Below are 14,559 nucleotides of genomic sequence, written 5' to 3'. Positions count from 1 at the left end.
GGATTACAAAAAAGCTATCTTCTGACAATTAACCGGTTCTTATTCTTGCTTTCTTTAAATCTCACTATACAGTATGTGTCCAATCATGCAGTTAATATAAGATTAATGTCCTCGGATCAGACATATATCTAATGGGCTGATAAGTGATTTAAGTTAGAGGAAATCTTTGAATAACAAACTGTAATCTCTAAACTTCCTTAAGTGGACAGGGCTGATCAGGAACAATAAAGACAAACATAATGGCCATGTATGCTCAGCCTAACGAAATGCCAAAAATCTGCCTGTAGAAAAGAAAAGAAAAGAAAAGAAAAGAAAAGAAAAGAAAAGAAAAGAAAAGAAACAGATTAACCCAGTTCAAGACAAACAAACAGTCACAATTTCTCCTTCCATATGGATGCAATCACTCTTGGTGCACGATGAGCTTGAGAGCAGGGTGTTGACTCTCCTTTTGTTCATTCACTTTTGTCCTCGTCTGCTGTTTACCGCAAACATTGCACAAGAGAGGATTCAGATGCGGCGCAGTCGTAAATCAAATGCTTTACGAGACGCTTTCACGTATGAATCAGATCGATTGTGCGACCCTGCTCGCCACGAGGAAAAAGTACCTTCAACTGTGGGTTCAAATAAAAAGTGTATAAAGAAGCAGGACGTCAGAATCTAACAGAGGACAAAAGCAGCTGTATTAAAGAAAGTGTTTTGGCAATTGATTTGCTGGCTCAGGAGTTTAATCGGGCGGATGCATAAGGACTCTGCAAGGTACATCCCAGTACTTTCTGTTGCTCAGCAGAGCAAAGAAGAGTCAGTTTTGTTATTTTCTTGATGCAGAGCAGGAAGATTTCATCATAGGGCATTTAACTTCTTAACAAACTTTACATTTGGTTATTTAAAGCTGCGTCTTATATAGTTTTTCTTGCAGTTTCTAGGATTTTTAGACCTTGAGTACACAAGGTTCACACAGTTTTTGCAAAATATTATTTTATTAATATATTAAAAAGGTGACAAGAGGAAACATTACTAACCAGCTGGAGGTGCGTTTCTATTCACTGGATAAAGATCAATTTAATGTCTTTATTTCCTTTTTCCACGGTAACGCTCATTACCAATGTTTTGGCATATAATTCGTTACTCTTTAGTTGCTAAATGTTATTTTATGTTCACCTCGTGGAGTCGTGGAGTTAGTGATGCTGAATACAGGAACTAAAACAATGACTTTAACACAGAACCAAAACTATCAGCCAAAACCATGTAAACAGATCCAGAGCTGCAGAACAGCGCGTCTCCGAATGGCTGCTGCAGCAGACAGGTTAAAGTGCTGCGTTTGGTTGGATTTTATTGGAAATGACACTAGGAGTCCTGGTGAAGTGGGATTTAATGTACAAATTGGAGGAAATGGTCAGGAAAAGCTTTTTCTTCATAATGTGGTAGAATGAGAGCAAACCTATCCGGCAGCACCTTTGGGACTGTGGGCAGCCAACTCTTCAGACACTCCAAGAATCACTGGCAGCACATGAAAGGACTGAAGAAAAAGCATGTCGTGCAGAGTTTCTGACACACGCTCTCTAAACTAGAGTTACAAAGTGCCCAAAAGCTCAAAGCTATAATGTTTAATTAGGGAAAAGATGATGGATTTAGCACCGGGTTATGCTCAGGCTATTTAACTTTGCACCATCACAGTGGTTTAACAAAGCTGAGCTCAGTGTGTTTAACATTGGATCTGATCAACGTGAACTTTGCGTTGAAGCTGGAAAGTCACAGATCAGCTTCACCAACAAGTGGTTTTCTCCACATGCTATTATTTTAGCATAACACCAAATATTACCACAGCACTGCTGAAGTTAGCTAACAAATTGTCGTTGGCAACATCCGTGAACTAATGGCTGAAATGTTCGGTAAGACATCTTTAGCCATTTGCAGGTCCAAATGTTCCCTCAGCTCCCAAATGCAAACACGCACTGAGGCACCACTGAGAGTAAAAACCATCTAAATTCTTTCAGCTCCAACAAAATGACCAGTGTGGCTGTTCTCCCAGGTGTAACAATAAAGTTCAAACATCCAGGCATCCGTGAAAAGGAGAATTTACGAGGTTCAGGCAAGTTGGTTGCATTCGCTAGCTAACTGCTGTTGATAAAGACGATTTGCCGTGTTCTAACTGAATAACTTCTTTAACAATATCTAGAGTGTTGCAATAGTTTTGGATGTAAAAGCAACAGAAAATAATAACACCAACATTAAGGTGTGATAGCTATAAATGATCTACTGTTACAGAGCTGTGGTGTGGCTAACATGAACACATTACTGTAGGGAAGATGTAGCATGGTTTCAATCACCATCATATGGAGATCATACGGGAAGAAGACCCCAAAACAGTTAAAACCAAGAGCCCATCCACAACACCAAGTAGATGGACGGACTCGGAAACACGAAACTGCTTTTAAGAAGCAGGTTGTTTGGCAACTCCAACATTTACACCACAGAGGAAAGATGGCAGCTATTTAAGGAGTGTGCACACCTTTGTGACTGTTATGAATACAACAGTCAAACAGTATTAAAGGGCACAGCTGGGATGTCACCCACTGGTTTCTTAAGTCCCTGTATGAAGTTTTAAGATGAGCATCGCCATCGTTCTCCATCTTGGTTGCACCAATTTGGGCGAGACGAAGAAGGGGCAGGTCTAACTGCGAGAGCGCATGCTCATTGGCTGAGGAGCGGTTGACCAATGAGCATGCAGTTTCATATTACATATGATCTTTCATTTGATACACAGAATGGCCAAGATTTACAAAACAGACTTGAAGTTGACCGACTGAGCCCATAAACTCAGCAGCAAAGTGTTTACAGGGTCAAGCAAGACAGCCACCTTCCCTAGGATCAGAAGTGTTTTTGCAACTACAGCTATCACTTTCTGGTGGCCTTCGGCACTTCCACATTGGCTTCATTTTTTCCGACCTGGAAGCTATGTCCGTCTTTTATGTAATCTATGGTACATCATCACTGCACTTGTCGTGTACTCAATGTGAACCCACTTATACACTCAAAATAGTTAGTGTAAGTATGGAAGAGTATGCAATTTGAGATGGCAATTATGTGTTAGCATGCTGATGTTAGCATTACTCTCAAAGCACCACTGTGCAGGACCTCTGAGAGCTACAGGGATGGAAGATGAAACAATAGGCAGAACAAAAGATTCCAGTGGATCTCCATCTCCGGACACCTGAAAAACCGGTTAAAATTGCTCCGACAAGTACAGAACTTGACTTGGAGCAGATATTAACAGTGCTGTGCTTGTTTCACCCTCATCAGGCAACCTGAACCAAGTCAAACAAAAGAATTTTTTGTAATTTTCAGGTTGTTATCGAAAATGAGCGAATGTCACTTGAGTCCGGTCAGCTAGTCGGAGAGCTGTCAGGTCGGGTCTGTCCGAGCCTCTTCACGCTCCGGCTGCACAGCTGTTTCATTAGAGGCAGCAGGAAGGAGCAGGATGCCTGTAATGCTGAGCTCGTTATGTTTAATTTTTCCAACAATGTGCAGTCGGTTGTTTTGAAGTCTGGAATTTAACACTGCAGCTTGTTCTCCTTTGTTGAAAGAGGCTGAAGGAGAACACATTCGTTCTACAAGTCTTCCTTTTCATTTGTAACACTTTCTACTTTTTCCGTGCTAGTCACTTTTCTTTATTTTTTACTTCCATACTTGATTGACCTCTTAATTCTTCCTCTTCCGATCACCTTCTTTCCTTCCTTCCTTCCTTCCTTCCTTCCAATTGAATTCTCACGTCACTCGTTTTCTTGCTTCTTTCCTCCTTTGGAACTCTTGAAATTCTTTCCTGTCTTTTTTAAACTACGTGCCCCCGGCTTCTTTCGGTTTATTGATAAAGTAACCCAGCAGCAGCGTGGCACTGATTGAAATGACAACTATGTGAGGCACAAAAAGTGACGCACACAGTCCCTACATGAGGTGCCAGCAGTGTGTAACGAGGCTAAAGACGCCGGGGGAGAGCACCTGTCAAACTTCATCTCAAGTCACCCATTTTTCCAGCTTCAGTCTGGCTTCCTCTAACCTGACAAGCAGGAGGAGACGCCTCACCGTGTCATGTGTCTCATTAACGTGTTACTGATCTGATCTCGGAGTCTATAAAGTGCACGTCTTCAGCCGATTGCATGTGTGGTGGTGATCTCCCAAAAGTGACAAAGTGTGTTGTAGGTTCTCCTCTGACGCAAGGAAACCATTTAGTTGTAGTGTCTGGTGTCACGGGGACGCATAGCAACGCAAATGCTGCCTATAAATATACTTCCATGTCCAGGCTATTTTAAACCTGGCGGGGTCGGACGACAGCGCTCAACTTCCTTTTACTTTAGAGAATTTATGTCCTGAAACATTCAATTAGTCGTCCAGCAGAAGAAAAACAGACAATATTTAGACACATAAAGTGATGATGATGGTGGGAAAAAAGTAACAAATAGAGAGAAACTATGTGTTAAATTGTTACTAAAGTGATTCAGACTGCTTTGAGTTTAGGTGCAAAGGCTGACTGTGATTTTTAAATTTGCCAGAATAATTAACTTTCTGCAACTTCCATCAGAATCATCTTCCTTTGTCAGTTGATGTTATTTTTACATTTGCAAGTTTGTAATGTCAAATAATCTGTAAACTGGAAATCCACCGAAATGTAACTCAGCTAAAACTAAATTGCCTCATATTTTCAAAGCTGATTAACTTAAAAGCTATTTTATTTAACGAATAGAAATATAAAAAATATTTTTTTAATTAAAAAAAAGAAGAAATGTCACAGAAAAGTCAAAATATTCAAGTTAAGTTTTTATTTGCATCTGTAACTCTCGATATCTGAGGTTTCGAGTATTGAGGTTGGTCTGCATGTGTTTGACATTTTGTGTACAACAAAGCAGCTTTTACTCAAGTATTTTTATGCTTTGAGTTACGTTTCATTTCCTCTCCATTGGACAAAATTGTACTTTTATTTACCTACAAATTAAGATTTTTTTGGAGTTTATAAAATCCAAATTTTTGCCATAGATTAATCTATCCAAGAGTTTAGTTCACACAGGAACTAGAATTTAACAAGATTTGCTTTATACCATTTAAAATTAGTCTTCAAGCTTCTTTTTTTCCACAAATCTTTACAAATTACAATTTTTACAGAGCATTCAGTGGTCATCAGGATCATCCATAATGAAAGTAGTGATTATTAGCTGTAGCCTTGTGTGAAATAGGAAAAGAATGACTCCACCTTAATGAACTACAACAGTAAAATCCTCTGTTTATATAAATATGTGAGTAAAAGTAATGTAGTTATACAGTATCAGTGGCTGTTTTTTACATAAAGTACTTTTATTTATTTATTTATTTATTTAAATTACATAGAGGTTCTGAGTACTTCCTTGACATAAACCAAAACGTAGCCTCTGCTTTGTTGTTGCTATTTTAACGGGGCAGGTCGTGATGACTGTGTTTTGAATGAAATCTAAATTCTCAAGTGAATACATTGGCTTTGGATTTGTCACGAGAAGACATGTGCAGTAAATTTGTGCGAAGACTCAAAGGCACACCCAAGTACGTCATGAGAGGCAAAACATTTCCCTCAACTCAGCAGTGAAAGCCAATGACTAAATGTTAATAAAATAACTCATCGCTACTCATAAACTGTCTCTAAGAAATACAAACACTGACGTCAAACCTCTGAGAGTCACATTTCCTATGAATGTAACAAGCCTGAAGAATCAGTCACACTTACTAATCCACTCTATGAGTGTAAGGCGACAGCAAACTGGAGCATACTTTGCCCTGCGTACGTGTGACCAGGGAATATTGACAGTAAAATCGTCCTATTGCTCACATTTTTAATACAAACATTAAAATAATCTTAGTTAGAATATTTATTAATGTTATGTGTTTCGACGATTATCTCTGTCCTAATGCATTTTTAATAATTTACTGATTTCACTCTCATCATGTGTGTTATCATTTTGGCAGCTTTTTGGTTAGGAAAATAGGCCTCTACTAACAGATATATATATTCACCTAGGCGGTGAAGTCCCTTCAGTATGAATCTTTATGTCCAGCAGTGGTCCGTTCCTTTGGTGGTGGAAACATATTTTGTGTAGTATTATAGAAAACTCTGAGAAAACTGACGTACTGTTATTTGTGACCTTACCTAACTGTTTCCTAGTTTGTTTAGCTGCTGATTCAGTTACATCTGTTCTGTCCATCATATCCAAATATGTTTAAATGTTAAGTGGAGGGGTGACACGATGGCTTGATGGATAAGGCAGTGTTGCAACTCCATTTGAAGAACTGCAAATAGAGGATTAAGCTGAGCTCACTGTGTCTAAAGGTAGACCAAAACCTTGTGTCCCTAATCAACATTACTAATGTTGTATTAGCACTTTGCTAAGTGTTTGATCCATGCATACACATGTTACCAAAAACCTGGTGATCTTAGCAAATGAAAAATAAGCTTTACATATTATATTTAATTAAATGTCACTTAATGGGTTTTAGAACACTTAGAACACTTTAGAACACTGATAATCTGGACACACACAGGCTAGCAGTTTCACATTTTTCTGCTAAGCTAAAGTGGCTACAGTGTTTGGGGCTAAGAAACGAAGCGAGTGGAAAAAAAAAACCCTAAAAAAACAAAACTGCAGCATTTTGGGGGCTTTATGGATGATTTCTCTCTTTATAAAAACTTTATGGTGGGTGGTATATTTATTTTGTAAATAACTAGCTTAAATGTATGTGCTGTGGCTAATAGCCTAGCTGTCTGCTAAGCATTTCCTCTGCTAATTTGAGTCACTGAACTGGACAAGAAATCTATGGTCCAGTTTCACTTGGTGAAATGCTAGCATTTTATTAATCTTTTATTTAGCAGGTGTGTCTGTATGTGTGATGCAGTCATAATTTTTGGATGCAGCTAGCTAACCATTTTTGCTAGCGCTGCACTCCCCCCTTTGTTCTAAATACGGTCACTCGTGGCTCCACAAACCCAACATCGTAGCTAAAACACTTATGTTAGCTCTTCAAATTTCAAACCAGTGGGTGACATGGCTACACCCATCTTTTATATACAGTCGTTCCTTTCAATGCATACAACAAAACAAGACAAAACTGAATTCATTCTGTCCAGTTGCGACACTAACAACATGCTTGATAAAATGATTTTATTAAACATCATGATCATGTGGTAACAATGAATACATGCAAATGATTACGCTAAAACAAAGCTGCTAGTTTAATTTTACACAATATGAGCTATAGACAGTAAAAATGTAGTTGTCCACATTAAGTATTGCTACATAAAATGTGGATTTATCTTTGCATTATTTTTTTTTAAAGAAATGTATTACATAATATGATGAATATGTAGGATCAAAGTGCTTTAAGAGGATGCATATTCAAAATTTAATAGTCCTTCTCAGCCATTATAACGTACCATACTTCAAAAGCAGGTCATTTCTCCCCATTTCCTGCAAGATGAGACTTTCTAAACAGATATTTGCAAGTTGAAGCCTAGGAAATGACGCGAGAGTCATTGTTCTGGACTTTTTCAAACCACAGTCCTTCCCGCTGCAATCAAAGGCAGCACATCCAACAGCCGATTAATGGGAGACTTCCTCTACGCCACTCCGCACAGTGGTAATTCATCTTAATTGTGATACATTCCTTCTGGCTGTGTTCCCAGCTTACCAGATGCTCCACGTCTGTTTGACATATAAATCCCTCACAATGTCTGTAAAGCTTTGAATTCTGAGCCTTTAGAGTCGGAGCTTTTACAGGTCGGAAACTGAAGAAACATTCTGGACAACATCTGCCTTCAGCTGGTTCTTCATCAAACCGTGTCGAGATCAGGCCTTTTCAGACTCAGAAAAAACCTGGAGCTGCGTTGTTTAAACCGCCGCTTCAAGTGAAAATGCTCCTCTGGTTTGCAACCAAGGCCGTTTGGCTCTCCCGCCGCCTCTCCTTCTTCCTCTCCAGCCGCACCTTCCAACAGATGGCACTGGACGCTAAAAGCAAGAGTCCTGCAGAGAGGAGCACCAGGCCAAAATAGGAGATGGTGGAGCCGTGCGAATTAAAGCTGTAAGCGACCGCGGTGACCACGATGCCTGCAATGAGCACTACCACACCAAACGGGATCGTGCAGCGATAGCAGGAGAGCTCTGCCCCGCCGGTGGCTGCGGTCAGCTGCACTTCATTAACTAGGGGGATGTTTAGGGCTGTCATGGCGACAGCGGGGCGCTCGGCGTTGTTGGCCTTCTCTGGTGTCGCTGGTGTTCTCATGGTCTCCTTGCTAGCGTCTTCTGGCATTTCAGGATCCAGCAGTCTTCTGTTAACAGACCACAGATGGTTCCTCGTTATTGATCTGTTCCCTGTGATCAGGATCTCCCAGTCTGTGGAGAAAGAAGCAGTGAAAGTGCTCAAACGTGTTGCTCAACACTGTAAACAGCAAAAGAAACTCTGGCAGAAGCTTTTTATTATAATTCAACACATTTCACAACCCCCCCCCCCCTTCCTCCTGACCACATGCTGCTTTAATAAACCCATGTAACCTCTTTGCACAATCCCAGCCGCCTCCTCCTGACCCAGTCAGAGGAGAATGACGCCGGACCGCTCGTCCCAGCACGAGCTGAGACATTCCCTGGAGAGCGCAGGATATGACATTACAAACTGCTCCGTGAAATGCAAGGAGCTTCGAAATCACAAACATCTTCACAAGCGCTCACCCCGCCTCCACACACACGCCTGCTGCATGGAAAGCTGAGTCACAATAAGTGGGTAGAAAAGACTTGCTGGGACTTTATCAGTCCAGATGTTTGAAATTGAAATTATTTAATCAAGTTTCTAAACATGAGCAGAATTTCCTCGCCCTATGGTCAGTGCTACACCTCCAGGATTGTGTCTTCTGCAGCCAATACTTTGGGGCTCACTATTTCAAAATAATACAGAAGCAGCACCATTTTACCACCAAAACTACTTCCCAACAGGGTGGAGACCCGTTTGGTTTAACCGTGTAATGACACTGAAAAACACAAGATAATAGAATCTCATCGCCTTCCCTGTTTTCCTCCAGGAAAACAACTTTATCAAGATGAAGAAAGCCAATGTAATGTCCAGCATTAAATTTAGACGCTGCGTTTGGTATCTGCTGCTATCTGATGTCTCACACTGTATGGATTTTAGTATCTAAAAGTCCTTAGAGCGGGGTCACCGCATAAATGAAGAAGAAACTTCTGTGTACATCAAGCACACATGTCGAAATCTTTACTGTCCACAAACAGTGAAACAAAACAACCAGAGAGCACAGATCTGTGTGTTTCTGTTACTTCAAGTCAAGAAACTTATTTTTCCCCTCAAACAAAAGCTTTTAAAATTTGTTTTATATAAAAAATTAATAAATTTGAATAACTGTAAATGATTTACTCATGGTAGAAGCAGTGTAACTGTAACCAGTATGTCCCCCCACTCTTATTTATGAATCTTTTTTTAATATTTTTGTGATTAAATATTTTCTTGATTTGAGTCGTCTTCTCTTAAAAGTTAAAAAAAAAAAAAAAATAGAGGACATAAATCATATAAATGTCAAACCCTAACCCTTTAGTTCAGCATTACACAAAGTTCCTGTAAAGCGACTGATCTATTATTCATACACAGCTGCAATGATAATGACCAGCATCGGGACAGACTGAAGAAATTAAGTGTAGTTTGTGGCCCTGGACCATTTAAAGAAGGGAGGATACTGGAGGGGGGAAAGCTGCAAGCTGTGAAGCCACAGGACCTTTGAACAACAAGAAAATGTGAAGAGTGGGGAACTCTCCAAACTAACTCTTGCAGGCTTTCTTTGTGGTAAACATGAAAGTTTGTTTATTGGGGTAACAAAAAATGAGGATTTATAAAGTTAAAAGTAAATCTATAAAATCTTAGCAAATAACCAAATCCAGTTCAGCCATAGCAACAAGCAGCAACACAGCCTGGCTTCAGCTGGTAACGATATATGTTTTTAATGTGTAGTAAATTTAGTGCAGATAGCCTGTTTTAGGTGGGAAATAAAGAAGAAAGCTTCGTTACCTCAGAGCCGTTTTCCATGTGGCAAAGTTTGCAAAGTGTCCCTCTGCTGCAGTGAGACTTGTCTATGAGCTGATGAATTATTTAACCAGAATAATCGAATTAAAAGTGAATGTTGTTTGTTCTCGCTCAGTGTTGAAGCTCACAGCGGACTCTCCGGGCTGGAATCTGACTCCCATTCATGAGAACTGCCGTAGAGTCGTCAGGTTAGGAGCTGCCAGCCGCACTGCCATCCTCATTCTAGCGGGACTGTTTCATGCGCCTCTGACTGCAGAGCGAAGATAGAAACCATCGGGGGAAGCTGGTGAATCCGGCGGCGTGTTTCAAAATAAAACGCGTTGACGTTGATTGCCTGCCTTTATTTTGAAGTCCGAAGGTTTGCTTTGTTTGTTTTGTTACGGCTTGAGTTTATCAGCTGATAAAGGGCATACTGTGTAAACGATGTATATGAATGAAAGAGAAATAATGGCATATCACTCCATAATCTTTTATCATTATGACTGTTCACTGATAACACCAGGTTGGGCTGTATGTAGCCTGTGGAGTAAACATTCTAACACCCCTGCAATAAACAGTACCTCACTTCTTTAGATTTATATCAGAATCAGAATCAGAATACTATTATTATTATTATTATTATTATTAATATTATTATTTTGGTTACAGTGCTGCAATATAAACAGTAACAAAGACAGACAATACGCTAAGTAAGAAATAGACACAATATATACATGCATATATATATAGTCACCTATATACTGAGCTTTTCCATCCATCCATCCATTTTCTACCTCTCTGCTTCTTACCTGGGTCCAGGTCTTTCTTCTTCTCATCCAACCTAGCCCTTTAGCCTTTTTTTCTTAAACAGACTCATTCTAATTTTTATATATTGACCAATTTAAGAAAAAAAAATCATAATTATTGCTAATTATTAGAGTTTGTCCTGAAACTAGTATCAAACTATCAGAATCCACTATCTGAATCTGGCCATCCCAGATGTCAGCCTGGTTCTGCCAGAGGTTTCTTCCTGTTAAAAGGGCGTTTTCCCTTCCCACTGTCACAAAGTGCTTATTCATAGTGGATTGTTTGATTCTTGAGATGTTCTCTGTATTATCGTAGGGTCTCTAGCATAAACATAAAGCGCCTTGAGACTGTTGCTATACTTTTATGAGTTAAACTGAAACTGAAAAATTAAATAAAATCCCTATGAAATCTATATTAGCTAGTTTTATTATGTAATTACATTTTATTGCGGTGGTTGATTAACATTACTAGAAAATTCATAATAATACCAGCATTTTTTTTTAATTGCTGTCATTCACGTTCATTTTGCAGCTTAATTAAATATCATTCTGAATACAAGTGTGGAGAGGTCAAATCTGTACAGAAGCGTGATGTCCAAACATCCTGTACGTCCTATCTCAGAAATGCTGCTGTTTGCGCTGCGTGTTTTATTTTGAAGGCCGGGAGCGGAAGTATGGTGCTTGCCTGCGGGCTGGCCGGTGTGTCACAGTGAGAAACCATCATGTCGCTGCGGTTTACGGATGAGGAGTTCCAGAGTGCGTGGAAGGAGCTGGACGAGCCGCAGCTGGAGGGAGGATGGGAGCTGTTCGTGGAGACGATGGGAGTGAAAATCTACCGGCTCTATGACACGGTAGGAAGTCTCCAGTCAAACTGCTGCTTCTGCTGCAGGAAAAGCGACTCGGCGAGCCAGTTTGAATGAATGTGGTGAGCGCTGCAGAGCCTGAACTGTCGCTGTTTTATGTTTCCATCTTTTCTCTGTCAAAACGTTGAGCTGTTATCAAGCTGAGTATAAGTTTAGTTTAATTTATTAGCAGCAAAGATAAACAGCAGCGGCTAGCATGGGGAAGAAGCCGGAAGCTGAGCGGTAGTATGTTTTTCCCCCACTCAGAAACTTGCTGCACCAGTCCAACCAAACTCCATTCGGATAGACGTCGATTTATAGTTGCCTTGCCTTGGGGCGTAAACAGACACCCTGACTAACCTCATTGAAGACATTCTTGCATCTGCAATGATCCACCCTTCAATTCGGCACATCCCTGACACATCTAGGTTGGGCTTTTTGGTTGATTTAAAACAAGATTGTCAGTGGAAGCCTAATGTAAATAACAATGAAAGTTTAAAATCTCAGTTATAGAAAATGTTTCTTCAAGGTTATGTGTGAATTGTCACCTCTGTTTACTTCAAAACATGCTGAGTGATATAAGGGAAATGATTCTTTGAACAGTTTTCTTTAAAAACAAACTTGTTTTTTAAACTATCTTAAATCTAAAATAAATCACTTCAACCTCATTCATATTTGCACACGTTATAGATAATGGAATTTGGTATGACTTTTACTCTTAGAAGACATAAATGTACCTAATCTATTTCTCATTCTAAGTATTGCTTTCGTTTTCTTGCGTAAAACATTGAAAAATCAATGTTAAAAGGAAAAAAACCCAAACATTTGAATCTAGGCCAACACAGTTCCTCACTGGGCGTGAGAAATGTAGACTGGCACTAATCAGAGTGGTGTGGTCAGGGTTTAGTTGCATAGTGTGGGTGTGGCATCATATGGCCTGCAGTTGGAAGAGAGAACTTTCATGTGCTGTTTGCAGGAAACTGGACTTTATGAGTACAAAGTCTATGGTGTGCTCACCACCTGCACTCCAGAGCTGTGTGCAGATGTCTACATGGACTTGACGTATCGAAAAGATTGGGATGGATATGTGAAAGGTAAAAAAAACAGAAACAGCCCAGGAAGGCAGGGTTCGCACCACATTTACTGTCTTTCTTTTGTCTCTGTGTCTTCTCACATCTTTTAGTCTTCATTAATGCTTTAAAATAACAGTTTCACTTTTCTTTCATCCCTGTTTTCATGCACATCTACAGTACCCAGCAGGTAACATGGTGTAGCTGTAGTCTTTTAGCTGAAAGCTGCTCATTTCAGTAGCATTTTCTGTGTTTTCTGTGGTGATAGCGTCTCAGTGTCTCTCCTTAAAAATATCCAGATATCAGAGGGGCCTACATTACCCATGATTAAGGCTGCCACAAACGATTATTTTGATAGTCGACTAGTCACCGATTATTTTTGCGATTAGTCGACTAATCAGATCATGCATCTATTGGACATACAGCTTATTGCACCAGCACGCATCTGCTCTTATATAACAATCATTAGCTTAAAGCTTTAAGTGTTTAAGGTCTGTGCTAACTAAAAATAAAGACAAGATGATAGTTTATTAAATTTTAATGAAATCTGCAGATTGTTTCGGTGAAGTTTAATAAACTCCTTGCTATCTAAAATATAACAGGACACTGGAGTATATTCTCCAGCATCTCACACTTCTGATAATCAGCTGTCTGCTTGACGTTTATTCAGCTGTGTAAAAACTCTAACTTTAATCTCAGCCAAACCGATTTACTCAGGAACAAATAAAATACTAAAAAAAAGCCAAACAATAACATTTTAAGTTATCTAAGTGACTTATATATATGTTTAACCTGAGTAGCGAAAGACGGCGGTGGGTTTGAAAACGATCTGCCGGGAGTCCGGTGTTCTCACGGCTCTAGTTAGCCTAGCCCACGGCTAGCTATCGAGCTAGTGGGTAACAGACGTCTCCGAAAACGTCGGAGCGCTTTTGAAAATATGCGGTGTCTTGATAAACTGAGCAGATATTTGAGGTTTACACAGCTACATTCTCGCCTGAAAATATGTTAAACGTTTATTTTGTGACCCAGAAAGAATAATAAGAGTAATATTAAAACTAACTAGCTGCCGCCATTGTTGGAAACTGAGCTGGGCTGCTACTTCTTCTTCTTCTTCGGGGTTTAACGGCAGCTGGCATCCTTGTACATGCAGTGCTGCCATCTTCTGTTTCAGTCCGTTATTACACTCTTAAATCCTACTACTTATTCCTGCGTCTTTTGTGATCTTACAAAGCTTCAAACGACGCGTCGACTATTAAATCAGTCATCGACGATTTTGATAGTCGACGTAATCGTGACTAGTCGACTAATCGTGGCAGCCCTACCCATGATGCCACTTTACAACCGACTGGCAACTAGTTTCCTGATTTTGGGTGTGTTAATATAAAGCAAGATTACATAAGAGTAAAAGAAGTGGAGAATAAACTAAAGATAATGATCAATGAGCAGGAAAACTTTAAAGGTAAATCTCTAGTGTATTAGCTGTAGTGTCTTAAACAGATGCAAATTGTTCTAGTATAGTGAAAAATATTAAAGTGAAGGAGAGAATAAAACCCAAAGATTTCCTTTATTATCCTTTGATTGAATCTAAAGCGCTCTTTCTCTTCCATGCAGTCTGTCCTGTGCAGTATGCAAACCACAACTTGTACAAATACAACCTGCTAGTGTTGCAAGTAGTTTTCTGTGAAGATGAAGTGGTTATTGCAGTATTTCAAGTATATTCCTTGAAAATATTCATTTCTTTGGCCATTTTTTTCCTCATAAGACATTAAA

The 14,559-nt window shown here is 39.6% G+C and overlaps 2 protein-coding genes across 3 annotated transcripts in view; one reads left to right on the top strand and one right to left on the bottom strand.

The window, feature by feature from the left end:
* Window positions 1-7,160: 7,160 nt before the first annotated feature.
* tmem100a (transmembrane protein 100a) lies at window positions 7,161-10,363 on the bottom strand. Of its 2 annotated transcripts, none has more exons than XM_085158215.1 (2): window positions 10,078-10,363; window positions 7,161-8,402 (listed from the first exon to the last, which is right to left on the bottom strand). In XM_085158215.1, exon 2 carries the CDS (start codon window positions 8,317-8,319, stop codon window positions 7,915-7,917), a length of 405 nt encoding a protein of 134 aa, XP_085014341.1. In that variant the 5' UTR covers window positions 8,320-8,402; window positions 10,078-10,363; the 3' UTR covers window positions 7,161-7,914. The 2 variants fall into 2 exon arrangements, with proteins under 2 accessions (XP_085014341.1, XP_085014342.1); XM_085158216.1 differs by lacking the exon at window positions 10,078-10,363 and adding an exon at window positions 8,562-10,070.
* Window positions 10,364-11,519: 1,156 nt separating this feature from the next.
* Window positions 11,520-14,559, top strand: part of pctp (phosphatidylcholine transfer protein) — a 433,835-nt gene continuing 430,795 nt past the window's right edge. Inside the window, exons 1-2 of the mRNA XM_085158210.1 lie at window positions 11,520-11,728; window positions 12,696-12,813. Coding sequence (XP_085014336.1) covers window positions 11,600-11,728; window positions 12,696-12,813 — 247 coding nt within the window. The 5' untranslated portion in view covers window positions 11,520-11,599. The remainder of the gene's footprint in view (window positions 11,729-12,695; window positions 12,814-14,559) is intronic.

This window comes from Neolamprologus multifasciatus, chromosome 4, assembly GCF_963576455.1.
Source record: "Neolamprologus multifasciatus chromosome 4, fNeoMul1.2, whole genome shotgun sequence".
Classification (NCBI taxonomy): domain Eukaryota; kingdom Metazoa; phylum Chordata; class Actinopteri; order Cichliformes; family Cichlidae; genus Neolamprologus; species Neolamprologus multifasciatus.
The sequence above is the reverse complement of the archived record's forward strand: the minus strand, read 5'-3'. Positions and strand labels throughout refer to the sequence as shown.

Bases quoted from the DNA above. Each gene is read 5' to 3' on its own strand.
- tmem100a (XM_085158215.1), bottom strand. From the start codon at position 8,319: ATGCCAGAAGACGCTAGCAAGGAGACCATGAGAACACCAGCGACACCA.